Here is a 16,418-nt window from a genome sequence, read left to right as displayed (position 1 = left end):
TCCATCCATGACTCAGTTCTCTAATTCCTGCATAAATTTGTGCTGTCTACAGAGGTCTTGGAGATAGACAGGGAACATCACAATTCCTCTACCGCCCCTTTTGCGGTTTAATTTCCCATGTCTAAATGTGCCATCTAATTCTCAGATCACATGTCATTTAATGCTGTTATCTCTTTCTCCTGTGCCATGCTCTTTATAATGAGAATATAAGAGTCTGACCACGTCTGAAATACATCACATCCAGTATTAATGAATGGCCAGGTCTTGTCTTCTCAGATTTTTGCTCTCTAAACAATCCATCCAATAAGGCACTTTTATTTGAAACGGTTAGGAATCATTTTGTGGCCTGCAATTTATTCATTAGCATCTCTGCCTTGAAACTAAAAGCTGAATGAGTTAGCTATTGCCAGTGGTCATCATGTTTTTGGTCCTGGCTGGAGCCAGACATTTATCTCTCCATTCCCATGTCCAAATGCATTTCAGTCTGTCTGTCAATTTAGACAAGTTCATTGCTTTAGCCTCTGCTAATGGAAACGGGCCAGACTATTTCATATTCTCTTCAGAAAGAGCTCAAGGTGACCTGTAATGTTAAATATCTATGCAAATCCCCACGCAAACAATTGCTAGTTTACTGTACTCAGCGGTTTTAACTCTGTCACCATGCAGAGAAAAAAATTGAATCTCAATTGCAAAGTGGATAAACCTGTTCTGTTCAACAAACACTGGATTGTACAGACTGTTCCGTACTTGAAATCGAATCTTTGCTCTTCTATAATGGTCCTCTAAAGGTTTGAAAACAGAGAAAAAAGATTTGCTAAATAAACTTTTATTAGATAAACCCAAGTTTGATCGCAAAATTATTTTATGGATAATCCTCTTAATTATGTAATTAAAGTAGGCAGGAAATGCCATTTTACTTCAGCAGTGTGTAGTATTTCTACGTACAACATGTTGTTTTTTAGGGTGGGGCTTGATTTCATCTTTTGGGAATTGATTGAATTGTGAAGAGGGAAAAATTGTTTGGTGATGTCAACTGAATAGAAAAAACATGAAAAAAAGAACAATGTATACTAATATTTAAAATTTAAGGATCTTTTCGATAATTTTTTGAAAATAACTTGAAATTATAACATTTTAAAATAGTTTTAAGTTTTAGTATATCTTAAAACGTAGTTTATTTCTGTGTTGAAAAGCTGAATTTTCTCTACTTTAGTGTTCACTATTTGATTATTGTGATATTCTGATTAGATGCTAAACCAACTTCTAAAGTAAATTATTATTATTTATCATTGTGCTGCTTACTTACACTCTTAAAAATAATTGTGCCAGGAAAATCATACAGATTCTCACAGAGATGCCATAGAAGAAAGTTTTTTGGTTTAACCAGTTCTTCAAGGATATAATTTGTAATAGTGTAAAGAACACTTCTAAAGAATTCTAAATATTAAAGGGATAATTCACCCAAAATGAAAAAAATACTTCACTTTCGCTTGTTTCAAACCTTTATGAGTTTCTTCCATTGTAGGAAAACCAATACTGTAGTCAAGTTAAAGGTCTCCAGCTTTCTTTAAAATGTCTTTTGTAATAGAAGAAAGTCAGAAAGGTTTGGAACAAGTGAATGGTGGGTAAATATTGACACAATTTTTGACTGAACCATCCCTTTAAGAAACTTATGACAAACCATTGATGCCAGTAAAGAAGTGTAATGTTTTTGTGGAAACATTTTCCTTAAAGTCTGCATGAAATGAAGTTGCTGAGAGAAGGACTTCAAACACTGAAGCAAATGCTCAGACTTTGATTGAAGATTACCAAAACATTAACTTCACACAGATCATTTGTTCACCTAAAGGATGATAATGTGCACTAGCAACATAAGCATTGTACATTTTTAATTCACACAGACTTTAATGTTTCTTTAATGAATAAAAACTCTTTATTTACAATATAATCTTTTTATTAGAAATGTATTTACTGCCACCTTTGCTCATCTTAAAGCATCCTTGCTGATAAAAGTATTACTTTATATATAAAAAACCCTTACTGACCCCCGTTTGAAAATGTTTTTCTTTGCGTTCACTAAAAAAACCATTCACAGTAAGAACAGCCAGTAAATTGAAGCAAGTATGGTATACCCCAATTACAATCTTAGATGAAAAAAATAACTTTCATTCTTAGAGCGAGATGCTCAGAAAAGCTCATGCTTCACACCTCAGATAAGCGGGTGAAATCCCACTGATGAACAAGAGATGAGTGAGTCTTCAAAACCAGCTCAGTCTCGACTATAACACTCACAGACAGAGATGACACAGTTTGAACCAGCACTGTGCTGTCGGGAGGAAGATGGATGGCTTCCTTTTTATTCTGTCTCTGTTTATGTCTGAGGTTGAGTTCACACACACAGAAGCACATCTGAATCCAGAAATGAGTTTTAGGCCTGGCTGAAATGGATTTCTGGAATCCAGAAATGTGAAAGCCTGGTTGTCTTTGAACTTTCTAGATTTTTAATGAGAGTAAAACTGAAAATATTTGTGTTCAGCCCATCAAATTTTTTCTAGGGCACCTACAGTAAATCTTGGTAAATCAAGCATTTCTGTGAAGCCTTGGGTAAAAAAATCTGGTTGTTATCTTTGATGATGGCTTGAGATTTGATAAACAGATCGACGCAGTGGTCAAATCCTGCTTCTTTCAGCTTCGACTTTTAAAAACAGTTAAGTCTATTCTATCTAGAAAAAATATTGAAAAAATAATGCTTTCATTACTTCTAGGTTGGACTACTGTAACTCACTATGTTTTGGGATTAGTCAGACAACTCTATCCCATTTACAGTAAGTTCAAAATGCTGCTGCAAGGCTTTTAACCGGTACCAAAAACATGACCACATCACACCAGTCTTACGTTCTTTGCACTGGTTGCCCGTGTACAATTGTGTCACTTTATAAATCACTAAATGGCCTGGCACCTTCTTTTCTGTTAGACCTGTTGACTGAACATCAGCCTGGTCGGTCTCTTTGGTCATCAAACCAGAGACTATTATGCATTATGCAGGTCGAGGCTGAAATGCAGGGGTTACCCTACTTTCGCAGTAGCTGGTCCTATATTGTGAAATGCTCTGCCCCTTTTTATTTGATCTATATTATCTCTGCCTGTTTTTAAATTTAGGTTGAAAACGTAGCTTTTTGATTTGGCATTTTATCAGCAAGAATTGTTAGTTTTAGCTATAATTTTATATCTTTCTCTTCATGACTTGTATTGTGTAACACATTGGTCAACCTCTGGTTGTGTTTAATAGTGCTTTATAAATAAAATTGACATTGACATAATAGTAATCTGACATAATAGTAATCTGACATAATAGTAATCTGACATAATAGTAATCTGTAGTCGTCTATTGAGCAGTTTGGTCATCTTTCCTCAATTCTTTTTTCATTCTTTCTTTATTTGTTATTTTGTGGTAGTTTAAAGGGACAGTTCACCCCAAACTGAAAATTTGGTCATCATTTACGCACATTTGACTTGTCACACATCTGTCCGAGTTTCTTTTTTTCTGTTAAACGGAGAATTTAGAAAAATGCTGGAAACTTGTTTCCAAGTCAAGTTTACTGACTTCCATAGTAGGACAAACAAATACTATGGAAGTCAACGGTTACTGATTTCTAACATTTTTCAAAATATCTTCTTTTGTGTTTAACAGAAAAAAAGAAACTCAAAGTTTTGGAACAACTAGAGGGAGATGAAATGAGAGCAATTTTCATTTTTTGAGAAACTATATCTTTAATGAAGACCACTCTGTTCACTTTCTTAATGCCATGATATTTATATGATTAATTAGTTCATCTGAGTAATGCTTGGATATGTTGACGTATATAAATTATTATTATTAAAAAATATAACAATCATTCTAGAACAGTCATAATATTTATATAAAATAGACATTTGCATAATTTGAAATTATATATTTAGAATAAATAAAATATGTGTGATTTTTGTAGTGAATGTAAAATTGTCTACACAATAAATGTTAATTTTACACTGTAAGTCCATATTTATCTTTATTTTGCTAGGACTAACCTTATCTTTTAACCTTTACCTAATGTTATGGCCATTCGTTATATATATTGGTAATCTGATGACAGGTGAATGACATTTCAGATGTTATATAAATATGGTTACATATTTTGGAGATGCACCATGATTTAGTTATTTGGAGCATTTGTAGTGTGAATTTAAGGTGAAATCAAGTTCATTTGAAGACAAAGCTTGCATAGTTTTAGTCTCTAATGGCTCTTCCTGTGAATCAGGCAAGTAGCAGGTGACTCGTTTTTGTTTTAGGAAATCTTGCCATAGCACTCACTCATTTTCATAGAACTCACTCATTTCCTCTCCCTCCAAAACAGACAAATCCCCCTGCTGGAGGCGACGTTTCTAATATTGTTTTCATTGATGTGCAGTTGCGTAAGTCCTGTGTGTGTGTGTGTGTGTGTGTATGTCTGTTCCCTATTGCATAAATGTCATTCCCGGAACAATCTGGCAGACCTCTATTCTGAGATGGGCAAAGCCGGTCGGCGTGTTACATCCACTGTGGTCAGCATTTGTTGTTGTGACTGCTTTTAGTTCAGACGTCCTGTCTGACACACTCATTACTGTCAGCATCTCTCGCTCTCTCTCTCTGTGTCTCCTGGCAGAACCAGCGGGATGTTTATTCTTCTCAAACAGAGAATCTCCTGCTCTTCTTGTGATGCCCAAAAGCTGCAACGCTTACAAAATTCTCTAGTACTTCATGATCTGTTTTGAACCGTAGTAAACCTGAAACACCTGCTCTGGATGGCTATCGGTTTTCAGCAGGTCACCTGCAAAGACTAGTGCAGGTGTTATTTGGCATTGACTGGTACCTTGCAGTGCTCTATTACAATACAGGTGTCATTATTTAATATATTTTCTGCAGTAATGCAGTGGATTTATATATTATCTGCTTAAGTGCATGATTATGCCAACAAACTAGTAACAGGTAGATTTACCTGAAATATTCATTCATTCATTTTCATTCTTGCTCTTCCAGCTGCAACTCAGTACTGGGAAACACCCATACCCACTCATTCACACACTCTTACACTATAGCCAATTTAGTTTCTTCATTTCACCTATAGCGCATGTGTTTAGACTGTGGGGGAAATTGGAGCACCCTGAGGAAACCCACGCCAACACGGGGAGAACATGCAAACACCACACAGAAGTGCCAACTGGCCCAGCCGGGACTCAACCCAGCGACCTTCTTGCTGTGAGGCAGCAGTGCTAACCACTGAGCCACTATGCCTTCCCTCTGAAATATTCTGCCTTTATTTTATGAGCGTTTACTTTACCAGCATCAGCTTGTCTGTATTTACAGTGAATTTTGTGTAGTGTTTAATTTATTGTGTTTATTGGGTTGTTCTGTAATTAATTGGGTTAAGTAAATGGTACACAAAAACACCAAACAATTAAACTCGAGTCTTTTACTTGTTTCATATGACTAGCGTCTGTCAGAGAGATGCATGCTGGTATGAATAATTAAGTAAAATTGCTTCTCTGAGGATACTGTCTCGAATTATTGAGACTTAAAACAACTATTTTTTTAAATATGGTTTGAAGCAATCCTTTTGTCATCCTCTGAGGAAACGCTTGATGGTCGCCTAGTTATGAGAGATGCCAGGGGTCTTTAAGGACTTTAAGTGTAATCTATAGTCTTTGAAATGGTCAAGGAAACCACACACTCGTGCTTGTCACTTCAGGCCAGAATAAAAACAAATGCGAAAATGAGTGCCGTATAGCAGCAGTGAGGAGGTTGTGAATAAAAAGGATGTAAGGATGTCTCATGAGTGGCTTTTTGGCTTCTTTTCTGGTGCATCCCAGCCACTAGCTCCCTATCTGAAAGAGTTTTTAGCATAGGAGGAGGAGGAGGAGTAATATAGTCATTTAACTTCACCATTTCCAATGTTGCAGTATGTATTTGAATAATGATGGCTGGTTCCATTATATGAAAGCAGATTTGATTATCATAATTTGTGTTGTTTACAGACTAAGAGGTTTACTGTATCATTATTATTGACACCTTACAGATGTTGATCTACCTTAAAGTTTACTTTGATTGTTCAGTGTTTACGCTTTATAATTGCACACATTTTGTAACATTTTATTTATCATGTTTAAGAGTCTCTTAAACACATGTTTATTTTATTATGAAGAGATGAGATATTTTGTTCAGATATTTTTGTTTTTGACTATTAAAACTAATCTGCTTTAGTAATGTTAGTAAAATAAAGATTTAAATAGAGAAAAACCATAATATACCTAAATGGATTGTTAAAAAATATTCAATAATTATCAATATCGAATGATTTGAAACATATTGTGATAATCTTGTTTGTAATAATCGCCCAGCCCCGCTTTTACTATACCTCATCTATTTCCCTGTCCTTAATGCAGTCTCTACAAATCTCTCCAAAACAACAGAGATCCCAGCGCTGGCCTGTAGCCTCATGACTGCGCTGATGCATGACGTCTTTGCCCTCAGGAAGGTGTGTTTGTGTCTGCAGGATTGCGCTGGGGGCCGATTACATCAAACATGGCCCCTGAAGGCTTGGTTATGGGAGCTGGGGGTTCCTGCGCTGGAATTGCTCACCATATGAGGTTACAGTACTAGAGAAGCCCACGTTTAGCATAGCAACTATTTTCTCAGACAAGGAACCACCTGCTCTTACCCTGGCATTAGAAATCATTCCCCAGCGTATGTTTTCTGCTGAGTTTGTTGTTGTTGTCGAATTTCCTCTGAGGCATCTTTGTAAGATGAGCGACGTCATCGTGAGATTTAGTCGGCTCGCTGAGGAAGAGGAATGTTTCAAGCAGACGCATCCAATCATAACACATACTTCTGCGATTAGATCTTTTCCTCTGCACGTCTGGAAACCTCATAAATCTGTTGCTCATTGGCATTCTCCGGGTGCAGATGATACGTCATGGTTACAGAAAGATGTGGAAAAGATGGAGTGACATAATGAAGGATGAGGCTGGGATGGAGATAGACTCAGCCTGCAGGTGGTTCAGGTCAGCGCTCTCACTGAGGAGCCGCTGCCACGGTTACCATCGCTATGGAAACTAGGAGGTGTGCGGGTGCGTTTGAGTTGCCGTCCTGATGTTTTTAATCAGCCGCGAGCTGGCAAATGCCAATGAGTCCATATGAGAGAATGATGACACAAGCTGTTCGGTTTTACATTTAAAAAAATATTTTCTCATAACCAGTGGTGGGAAAAGCAAAATACATGATAATATGATGTATTTGGTGTGATATACATGTAGGTTTTGTCCATTGGGAGTTGTGTAGGGAGGGCTTGACAGTTGATTCAGAGGTGGAGCTTTAAAAATAAACACATAATCCAGATTTCTTTGGATCATAAAGTTCCAAACTAATTGTATTAGGTTTCATTAAATTTGCTTGAATGTCAAGGGCTCTTTAAAGAGGATGGTGGGCTAGTATGTAATGTAATTAAAATGGGTAATTAATTATCAAATACAGAGCACATTAAATTGCTGAAATTAACTGATATCTCATTTTACATGCTTTTGCATTTAGTCATTTGGCAGACTTTGAGATTTTAATTCCCAAAAGCAGACTTTAACATATAACAAAATCTATTGATTATATTAATACATTTTGGTGTGTTAATTAATGTGTTGCCAATGTATACAGCCAACTAGCCAAGGCACTTCATTTTCAAATATTAAATTTATGAGAAAAAAGTTAATCGCCCTCTTATGTTTACAGAGGCTTTAATAAAAACTCATTTACAAATGTTATGGACCCAATCATAGACCCAGTGTAATAAGGTGCAAGATGTGTTTGGTGTGATTTGTTGCTATATTCAGATCAGCGCAACTGTAATTTTTACATTTTATGCAACATTGTTTATATAGCAAATCATTTTGCGCCACTTTGTGGACTCATGGGTGTTTCTGTCTACAAGGGAGGTGTGTTAAGGCGCATTGTTGGAACATTGCTATTTTGAGAAACTGAAATAGACCATGCCATTGACTAACTGAAAGACTTTACACCTAGATCATTAAAATAGAGCCCTATATCTTTTTAAATACAAATAAAGATTTTAATGTTTCAAATTACTTTTGTTATAGTGAAATGTAAAAACAATGGTAAAATATCTCTAATGTATCATATTTATGTAAATATTAAATAACATCTTCAATTAATCAGCATCTTAAATTCTTACCTGTGCTTAGTAAAATAAATAAAAGAGTAAGTGATCCTCGTATAGATGATTTGCTGTTCAGTGTTTGGACTTTCAGCATTCAAAATTGAACCACACTGAACTGAACTGAACTAAACTAAACTCTGAAAACTGGACTCACAGTTTCAATTCACATGTTGAAACTGTAGAACTATAGAACTATAGAATACTATAGAATAGAACTTCTATGTTAAGCTGCTTTGACACAATAACGCTAGAGAAATAAAGATAAATTGAATTAAATCCTATTACTTTGTTTTAAATTAATAAAAGCATCTGATAAATGTGCAAAACTCGGTGGTTTCAATAATCGTGAAAGTTCTGACAATAAAAAGTTTTTGACAATATTGTAAGTTCACTAAAAGCTGACTTGAATTATTAGAGGAATAAAACTTTAAAATTCTTTTTTTTAATATAATTATAATAATTTAACTTCATGTAATATACTTGTTGCAATAAACAGTAGTTTAGAGGCCTATTTCCTTTTAGTAAAGAAGTAATGGATTTATAGGTGTGCATTTTAACTTCTTATGCATCAAATACGTGCTACAAACTTCTTCTTGATTGAAACATGTTGAATTCTTCTTTCGTCATTTGCAATGTTTCCAAATTATTGTTTTTCTTACCAGTTTTTATATTGGAGTAATATTTTCTGGAAAGCTGCTTCTGACCATGACATGTCCACACTAAATGGTTAAAAGAGATGTGGTAAAGGTATTATTTACAGCATCCTTCATTTATTGTCTTTGGTAAGGCGAGTTCAGAATCAGTACTCGGTATCAGCTGCAAAAATCCTGATCAGAGCATCTTTATTGAATAGTTTTTTTTAACAATGTTTTAATATGCCGTCATATGATTATTGTGTGAAAGATGCCTCACTTTAATGTCTGGTGTAAAAATTATCCTCATTAAATGACATCAGTTTTTTAACATCATGGTAAAAATAGCCTTTTTTCCCTTTGAAATAATTAAACTGGACATGTTCTGGTGTACCAAACTTGAAAACCATATTATAATTTATTGCTTTAATTCTTGAAAATTCTTCCTTTTTATCTTTGACCCTAAAGCGGTCTTTTAAAAGCTCTGGCAAACTGAGGAGTGAATTGTCAAACATGTGTACAGAAATATAATGATAAGTAGATTTCCTCTGGTATTTCCTTCCTGTGCGGTGGCTTCATAAAATAGCTCTATACTAATCCCAGGCCTAAATTAGATTTACATGTGCATGTCTGCATGTTTGTCCAAACATCATTTGGTCTTGTGCATGAATGCACGCGGCTGTTTGTTGACTAATACTCTTGGCTCTGAAGGAGACTTAAGATGGTGTGTGTGTGTGTGTTTTGATCTCTGGTTGAGTCGTTTCAGTGAGCGGCTCTTGCTCCTGGCTCTAATCTGATTCTATAAAGTGCTTAGGAGGATCTTTGTTTCCATCTGCTGGTTTTCACTCTGTTACATCACTGCAGCTGGCAGTGTGTGTGTGTGCAGAGGGAGGAGTGTAATATCGGATCCTCTGATGTCAGACTCTTGCATAGTAACACACGTGCATTGGACATGCACTGCCCCAAGCTTTGTCCTGTCCTGTCCCGACTCTCTCTCTCTCTTTCTCTCTCTCAGCTTGATGTCTGCTACTCTTTTGTTTTCAAATGAGTGGCACTCTGGGATGTGAATGAATATGATAATGGACATTTTGCAAATTATGTTGCTTGAGTACTTGCGCAAACAGCGTAATTGCACTGATTGAATCACTGGTGGTTTGGAGGCATCAAAGAAAGGATGAAATGAAGGACAGATGAAGATTGATGTGCTCAGACTGTGTTTTAAGTGATGATGTGAACTGTGATAGATGGTTTTGGTTTAACTTTGCCTAGATACTGAGAAAATGAAGTGTTATTGATGATAAATCAATCAGAATGTCCATTCATTCATTAAAGGGACGCCACAGCGGTATGAACCGCCAGTTTATCCAGAATGTTGTACACAGTGGATGCCCTTCCAACCCAGCACTGGGAAACACCCATACACTCTCGCATTCACACACACATTATGACAAGTTTTGCTTATTCGGTTCATCCATAGCGCATGTGTTAATTAAATTAGTAGATTTTGCCTTTGTACAGTTAGGGTTATTTCAAAATGAGTCTAAAAATCCTACATGACGGTAGGGTGTCTACATGTCTGTACTGCACTTCAATAATGAGACTAAAATAGGAATATTCGGGTGCTATTCCATCACATGGTTATGAACGATGGTTAACATGTAGCAGCAGTTGTAGCAGCCTCTGCTTTTGGACGCAGAAACCTTTGAAAAAAATCGGTTACGTCACACCCACCAAAGCACAGGAGTGATGCAAAACACAGAGGCAGCCCAGGTTACCAGGTGTGTGCAAAGCACTTGTTGTGCGGTTAAATCCAGTCCTGCCTCTAATCTTCAGTGCTAAATTCACCCTCACGCTCCATCATAGCATCACAACTCACGAGACAACTTTTCACCTCGACGAGAAATCTCATCGCGATTTAGTCTCGCGAGATCTCGTAGCCCAAGATCTCGTCACATCTCTACTAATGACTATTGGGCGGATACAAATAAAAGTGTAAAAGGATTATGGTAGGAAAAAAATAAATGTCATCAAATATACTTGGGCAGCTATTAATATGGGTGGCCCGCCCAAGTAAAGTCTATGTGTTGGAAGCACGGGTATGCCAAATAATTTAACATTATATTTAAGAAAAAAAGAGGCATAAACTCCCAAATAACCCAATTTAATATATTAATCATTTGTGCACCGATTCATTAAACATTATTGTAAATACAAAAAGTTGTATTTTATTATATTTTATTCATCATTTATTAAAATGAAGCTGTTTTCCTATATATTATTTTGTTTATTTTGATTTCTGAAGTCGATTCAAATAGATAAAATGTGCCAAATGAACTAACAACACTTTTATTGGTAGCTAATTGGTGGCTTAATCAAATTAGTCAATGAATTTTGTAAATAAATATGCCAGGGTGGTGAGTCTGTAAAGCTTTTACTCTGTGAAAATGTGCACATCTTCCTCCAGTGTTGCCTGCCAATAATATAATAGCTATTTAGGCATTGTTTTTGCAAATGTTGATTCTGCTGTGCACCCTGAAAACACGTCACTCCAGCAATTTAAACCGGGTCGTGAATGGCGTTTTGTGTCAGTGTAGAGGAAGCTCGGGCCTGATTCTGAGCGCACTTCTAACAGCCCTATTGTTTGTGTTTGTGTTTCAGATCAACTTGAGGCTCATCTTGGTGAGTGGAAAAACAAAAGAGTTCCTGTTCTCTCCAAACGACTCGGCGGCCGACATCGCCAAGCACGTGTATGACAACTGGCCAATGGGTGCGCGGTGATTCACATCTCCAAACACACACTTTGTTATCAATGCATCCCCCAGTAGACTGAAACTGTGGGCTTGTGTGAAGGATTTTCAGGCCTTTGTATCCTGCCGTCGAGTTGATTCCTCTTTACAACCTTTTCTGTTTTCAGATAATCTGTGCCGCAGACAAATCTGAGTCTGACCGAGTGGTAATCCCACACAGACCTGAAGTCAATGACATTATTGAGGGGGGATAAAAAACCAGTGCGTCTGAGTTTGTGTTTATACACCTGTCTAGCCGGCTAGTGCTTGAGGGCTGTGATGTAGGGTTTGCATTGGAATATTCCACAGATACTAGTCTGAAATCTGTAGGTTATTACACACACACACACACACACACACACACACACACACACACACACACACACACATACACTGCTACCTCTGAGTTTCAGGAATGAGCAGATGGTATCCAGACTCTTTCATCTGTTTCTCCACTGTGCCTTGGCAAGCCTTCTGAAACAGCAAGTGCTTTCCGAGATGTGCCCACAAGCTCGAGTTCAGCATCTGATTGACTTCTCAAAAATGTACTATTGCAGTACCATGGTGCAGTGATGGTGTATACCATGATATTTTGATGCACTGCTATTCAAAAGTTGAGGTCTGTATGAATTTTGAAAGAATATTATATAATTTGTATTTCTCACCAAGGCAATTTTATATTATAATTTATATTTATATTAGGGGTGGGCGATATGACCTAAAATTAATATCACGGTATTTTTCATCTTTTGAACGGTGACGGTATAATATCATGGTATTACTTTCAATAGCAAAATAATATACATCTCAAGGAAGAACGGACAAAAGAAAGTCTCACTTCTATCGCTCTTTAAAAGTTTTGGTTTGGTTCATTGTAAATGCTCAGTCTCGTTATGAGCTGATCTTCATTTCTCTGTGTTGGTGGAATAAAGCAGGCGAGTCAGCCGCACCAATTTATGAGCAGACAGAGCAGGATTCTCGCGATGACCACCAGCGCAATTCCGCTCTTTGTTATGAGCCGTAGTTTCAGTGTAAACTTAGTAAAGGTGAGTTTCTTTGGCGATGATGTGTACAGTGTTAGATTTTATATTTAGCGGACATTTGCGCTGAACACGCGGTGAATGCAACGCATCGAGATTCGGGCACCTTCTCCGAAAACACTCGATTGATCTCAGCTGGCGGATCAACATTTACCTCATGTCATGATCGCTGTCATCTGCGCCATTATTATTATTATAACTTTAGGTGAGGTTTGCAAACCTGTGCACTTTTCACTCTTCAGCTGTTTGCATTTCCTGCAGTAACAAAAGCTCCCTGTTATCTGACAGCGGGAAGCGTTGAGTGGCTGGCAGCTAATAACCAATACTTCAGCAGGGTAGAGCGATTCAGCAAGTTTTTAGAGAAAATCAAATCAGATTGCACTACAATCATTATATTCAGACACACAAATGCTCCCAAATATATTATGAGGGCGCATAGATTAAATTTCGGGTGCTCATGCGACCAAAATGGTTGCAATTTCGAGCCCTGTAGTATAAGGACAGGTATTCAGACCACAACTGAACGTTTGAAAAAAATTGAATGCCTTATTATTTAGAATGAGCTATTATTGATGTAAATGCAGCCGTTCAAGGCGCATAATTGATTTATTACGGTATTGACGGTATTAGAAAATCCATGTCGTGGCGCAATGTCACACCGGTGATGACTATGACACCGGTGTACCGCCCACCCCTAATTTATATGATAATATTTAGCAATATATCAATATTTATATTATAATTTAAAATAGCAGTTTTCTATCGCTATCAAATATGAAATGTTTGAAAAATGCAATCATTTCCAGGCCTGTCACAATAATCAATATATTGACAGGGTGACAGCAAGGTCTTAAAAAGAATTAAAAGTTGATAAATAAATTATGAGAAAATTAAGGCCTTTAAAAGGAATTAAATATTCTTAATCGCATTTTTATGAGGTCTTAAATTTTGTTCAAGCATTGTCCAAAGGTTTTGACTCCAAAAGAGCATATATTTATTTTCCTTTTAATATTAACAACGACGTGCTCGATCCATGTGATTGATTCGGGCTGAGGGACGTCCGGCCAAGCTCCTCCGTCCGCGTGATGTCACGTAATTTGCGACAAATGCTGGAAGGTGATGTGATGCTCTCCACATGTAGCAAAACCATAGAGCGAAACAGATGGGAAAATGTAAATTTGCATAATCCTGTTGGAGAAAGATGAGTTTAAACAGTGGCTGAAGCCTGTCGCTGAAAACAACCGCATAATTTATTCTTTCAAGCTTTGTTTCTTCCAAGCTTATCTGAGTTCTGTTGCATGGTTGTGCTCCATTGATTTATTTAACTACAACTGTTTATTAAGAACTATTTATTAACAACTGTTTACTGATTAGAACTTGAAGTTTCGACGAGGTCTTAAAATATTCTGAGAAGGTCTTTAAAAAGTCTTAAAAAGGTATTGAGATTACCTATAGGATTCCTGCATATACCCTGATCGACTTATCTCACAACACATGGACATGACCTCAATCATTTTTGGTAATGCAATATTTATCGCCCATACATTAAAACAATTCTAGCAACATTTGAGCTGATTGTGCAACAAATTTATCTCTGTTGTTACCTTTTACCTGGCACCTTTTTGTTAACATTTATTATTATTTATTTAGGATATCTGTTTTCACATTCTGATTCCAATACCTGATTATTAAATGGTTTAAATCACTATAATTAAATTAAATATTCTTGAGAATAAAATATAATGTGTTCTTCAGAAGAGTGTACTTGCAGTGTGATTGTCATTCTGGCATTATATAATGAGTGACATAAATGGTCTTAAAATGACAATAATATAATTTATCGCAATATATTTTGGTGCAAAATATCGTACAATAAAAATAGATATCGTGACAGGCCTGATGATTTCATTTTAATGTGACCCAGGGCCTCAAAATCAGTCAAAGAAGTGTACATTTCCTGAATAAAATCTAAAAGCTGGATAAATAAGGATAAATAAGCTAAATAGGAAAGGATAGTATTTGGCTGAGATAGAATTATTAGAAAATTTGGAATCTGAGAAAAAAAAAGCAAAATATTTAATCTAAATATTGAGAAAATTACCTTTCAAACTACCCAAATGAATGTGCATACTATTACTAATCAAAAATTGGGATTTGATATATTAACAGAAGAAAATTGACAAATTCTCTTCATGAAACATGATCTACACTTAATATTCTAATGATTTTTTTTGTTTGTTTTTTGCCACAAAAGAAAAAATTAATAGTTTTGACTCTTAAAAAAATATTTTGGGCTCTTGCCAAAAATATTCCCTGCAACATGGACCATTGTGAATGACCTCAATGAATGAATGATTAATTCATTCTAATTATTCAGATCACTCATATACTCAGGAGTTATGTATTAATGAATCTTTATCACAGTTTGTTTATTCTATAAGTTTGTGTGTTCAGCAGATTTTTTTACTTGCCCCTTTAAAAAAATGCAACTTGATAAAGTGGCTTCTGGATTTGAGTATTGCACACCATTACTGAAACCCACCCAGTCACTGTTGGTGGGTGGTAATGCCAAGCCCTGATTACAATGCTACAGTAAATGTCCAAAGAACACGATTCCACCATGGTTTTAATACCATAATACCATCACATTTGAACTATACCATGTGGGTATCTTCTCTTTAGGCCTAGTCAAGTTAGCTAGACATAGATATCAGACCAGTTTTTAAGGTAACTAAATCTGACCAGCTCAACCAGGGCGCCCAAACTTGGTCCTACAGGGCCAGTGTCCCGCAGAGATTAGCCCAACCCCATTCAGACACGCTTGCTAGAAACGTCCTGTCAGGTATGTTGAGGCAAGTTAGAGCTAAACTCTTCAGGACACCAGCCCTCCAAGACAGAGTTTGGGCATCTATAAGCTAAACCATCTTAGAGACCAGGAAACTAATTTGAGGATTATTTACACTAACAATGTAAACCAAATTAGTATAGACACCAGTGTATAAATATAGTTTATTATGAGCACACGCTGAATTTGTTATCTGTTCAAGCTTCTTTATGGATTCTGATTGGCTGTCGATTTGTTTTTTTTGTGGATCAGTTGGTAGAAATAATTCTTGAAGAAATTTCTATTACTGATGCAGTTTTTGTTTGGACTTAAAATGATTTAATTTTAGAACTGTATCTTCATTGTTATAGTTATTGCTGTGAATGGGCCTTTATAAAGCATTTTTCTAACTCTGAATAACTCTGATGAAAGTCATCATCCCTTAATTATGCTGTAAAGAATATTGTTGAAAAAGCGAGTAAATTCAGTGAAAAGAAAGGCCGTCTTTGTTGTAGAGTCTGTAAACTGAATCGGGGTGGTCTGGGATTGAATCAGAGTTTTATTCATAGCAGACGAGCACAGCAGAGCTGGACCTCATGAGGACACAGAATGACCCTCACTCCAGTCTTGTGACTGATTGAGTCAAGACTGAGAGAGATGGCCGAGTTGATTGAATGGATGAACGAATGTAGAGAAAATAATGAAAAAGCAGGAGGAACGTGAAAAAGTAAAGACTGATGGAACTGTTAACTCACCACTAAGCTGTTTTAAACCTCTATTACTTTCTTACAGGCACAGTATTTCATTTTCTCCACTAGAGGCCATGTATTCAAAACAAACAAAGGTGTAGTTTGATGAAGGCGTGACACGTTTGATGATGGTGACGAGTGTGAAAT

General features: G+C 36.4%; 1 protein-coding gene across 1 annotated transcript in view; it reads left to right on the top strand.

The window, feature by feature from the left end:
* Nucleotides 1–16,418, top strand: part of ubl3a (ubiquitin-like 3a) — a 43,316-nt gene that overhangs the window by 16,941 nt on the left and 9,957 nt on the right. Inside the window, exon 3 of the mRNA XM_056466666.1 lies at nt 11,531–11,639. Within this exon, the coding sequence (XP_056322641.1) occupies nt 11,531–11,639 (109 nt within the window). The remainder of the gene's footprint in view (nt 1–11,530; nt 11,640–16,418) is intronic.

This window comes from Danio aesculapii, chromosome 10 (genome assembly GCF_903798145.1).
Source record: "Danio aesculapii chromosome 10, fDanAes4.1, whole genome shotgun sequence".
Lineage (NCBI taxonomy): Eukaryota > Metazoa > Chordata > Actinopteri > Cypriniformes > Danionidae > Danio > Danio aesculapii.
The sequence above is the reverse complement of the archived record's forward strand: the minus strand, read 5'-3'. Positions and strand labels throughout refer to the sequence as shown.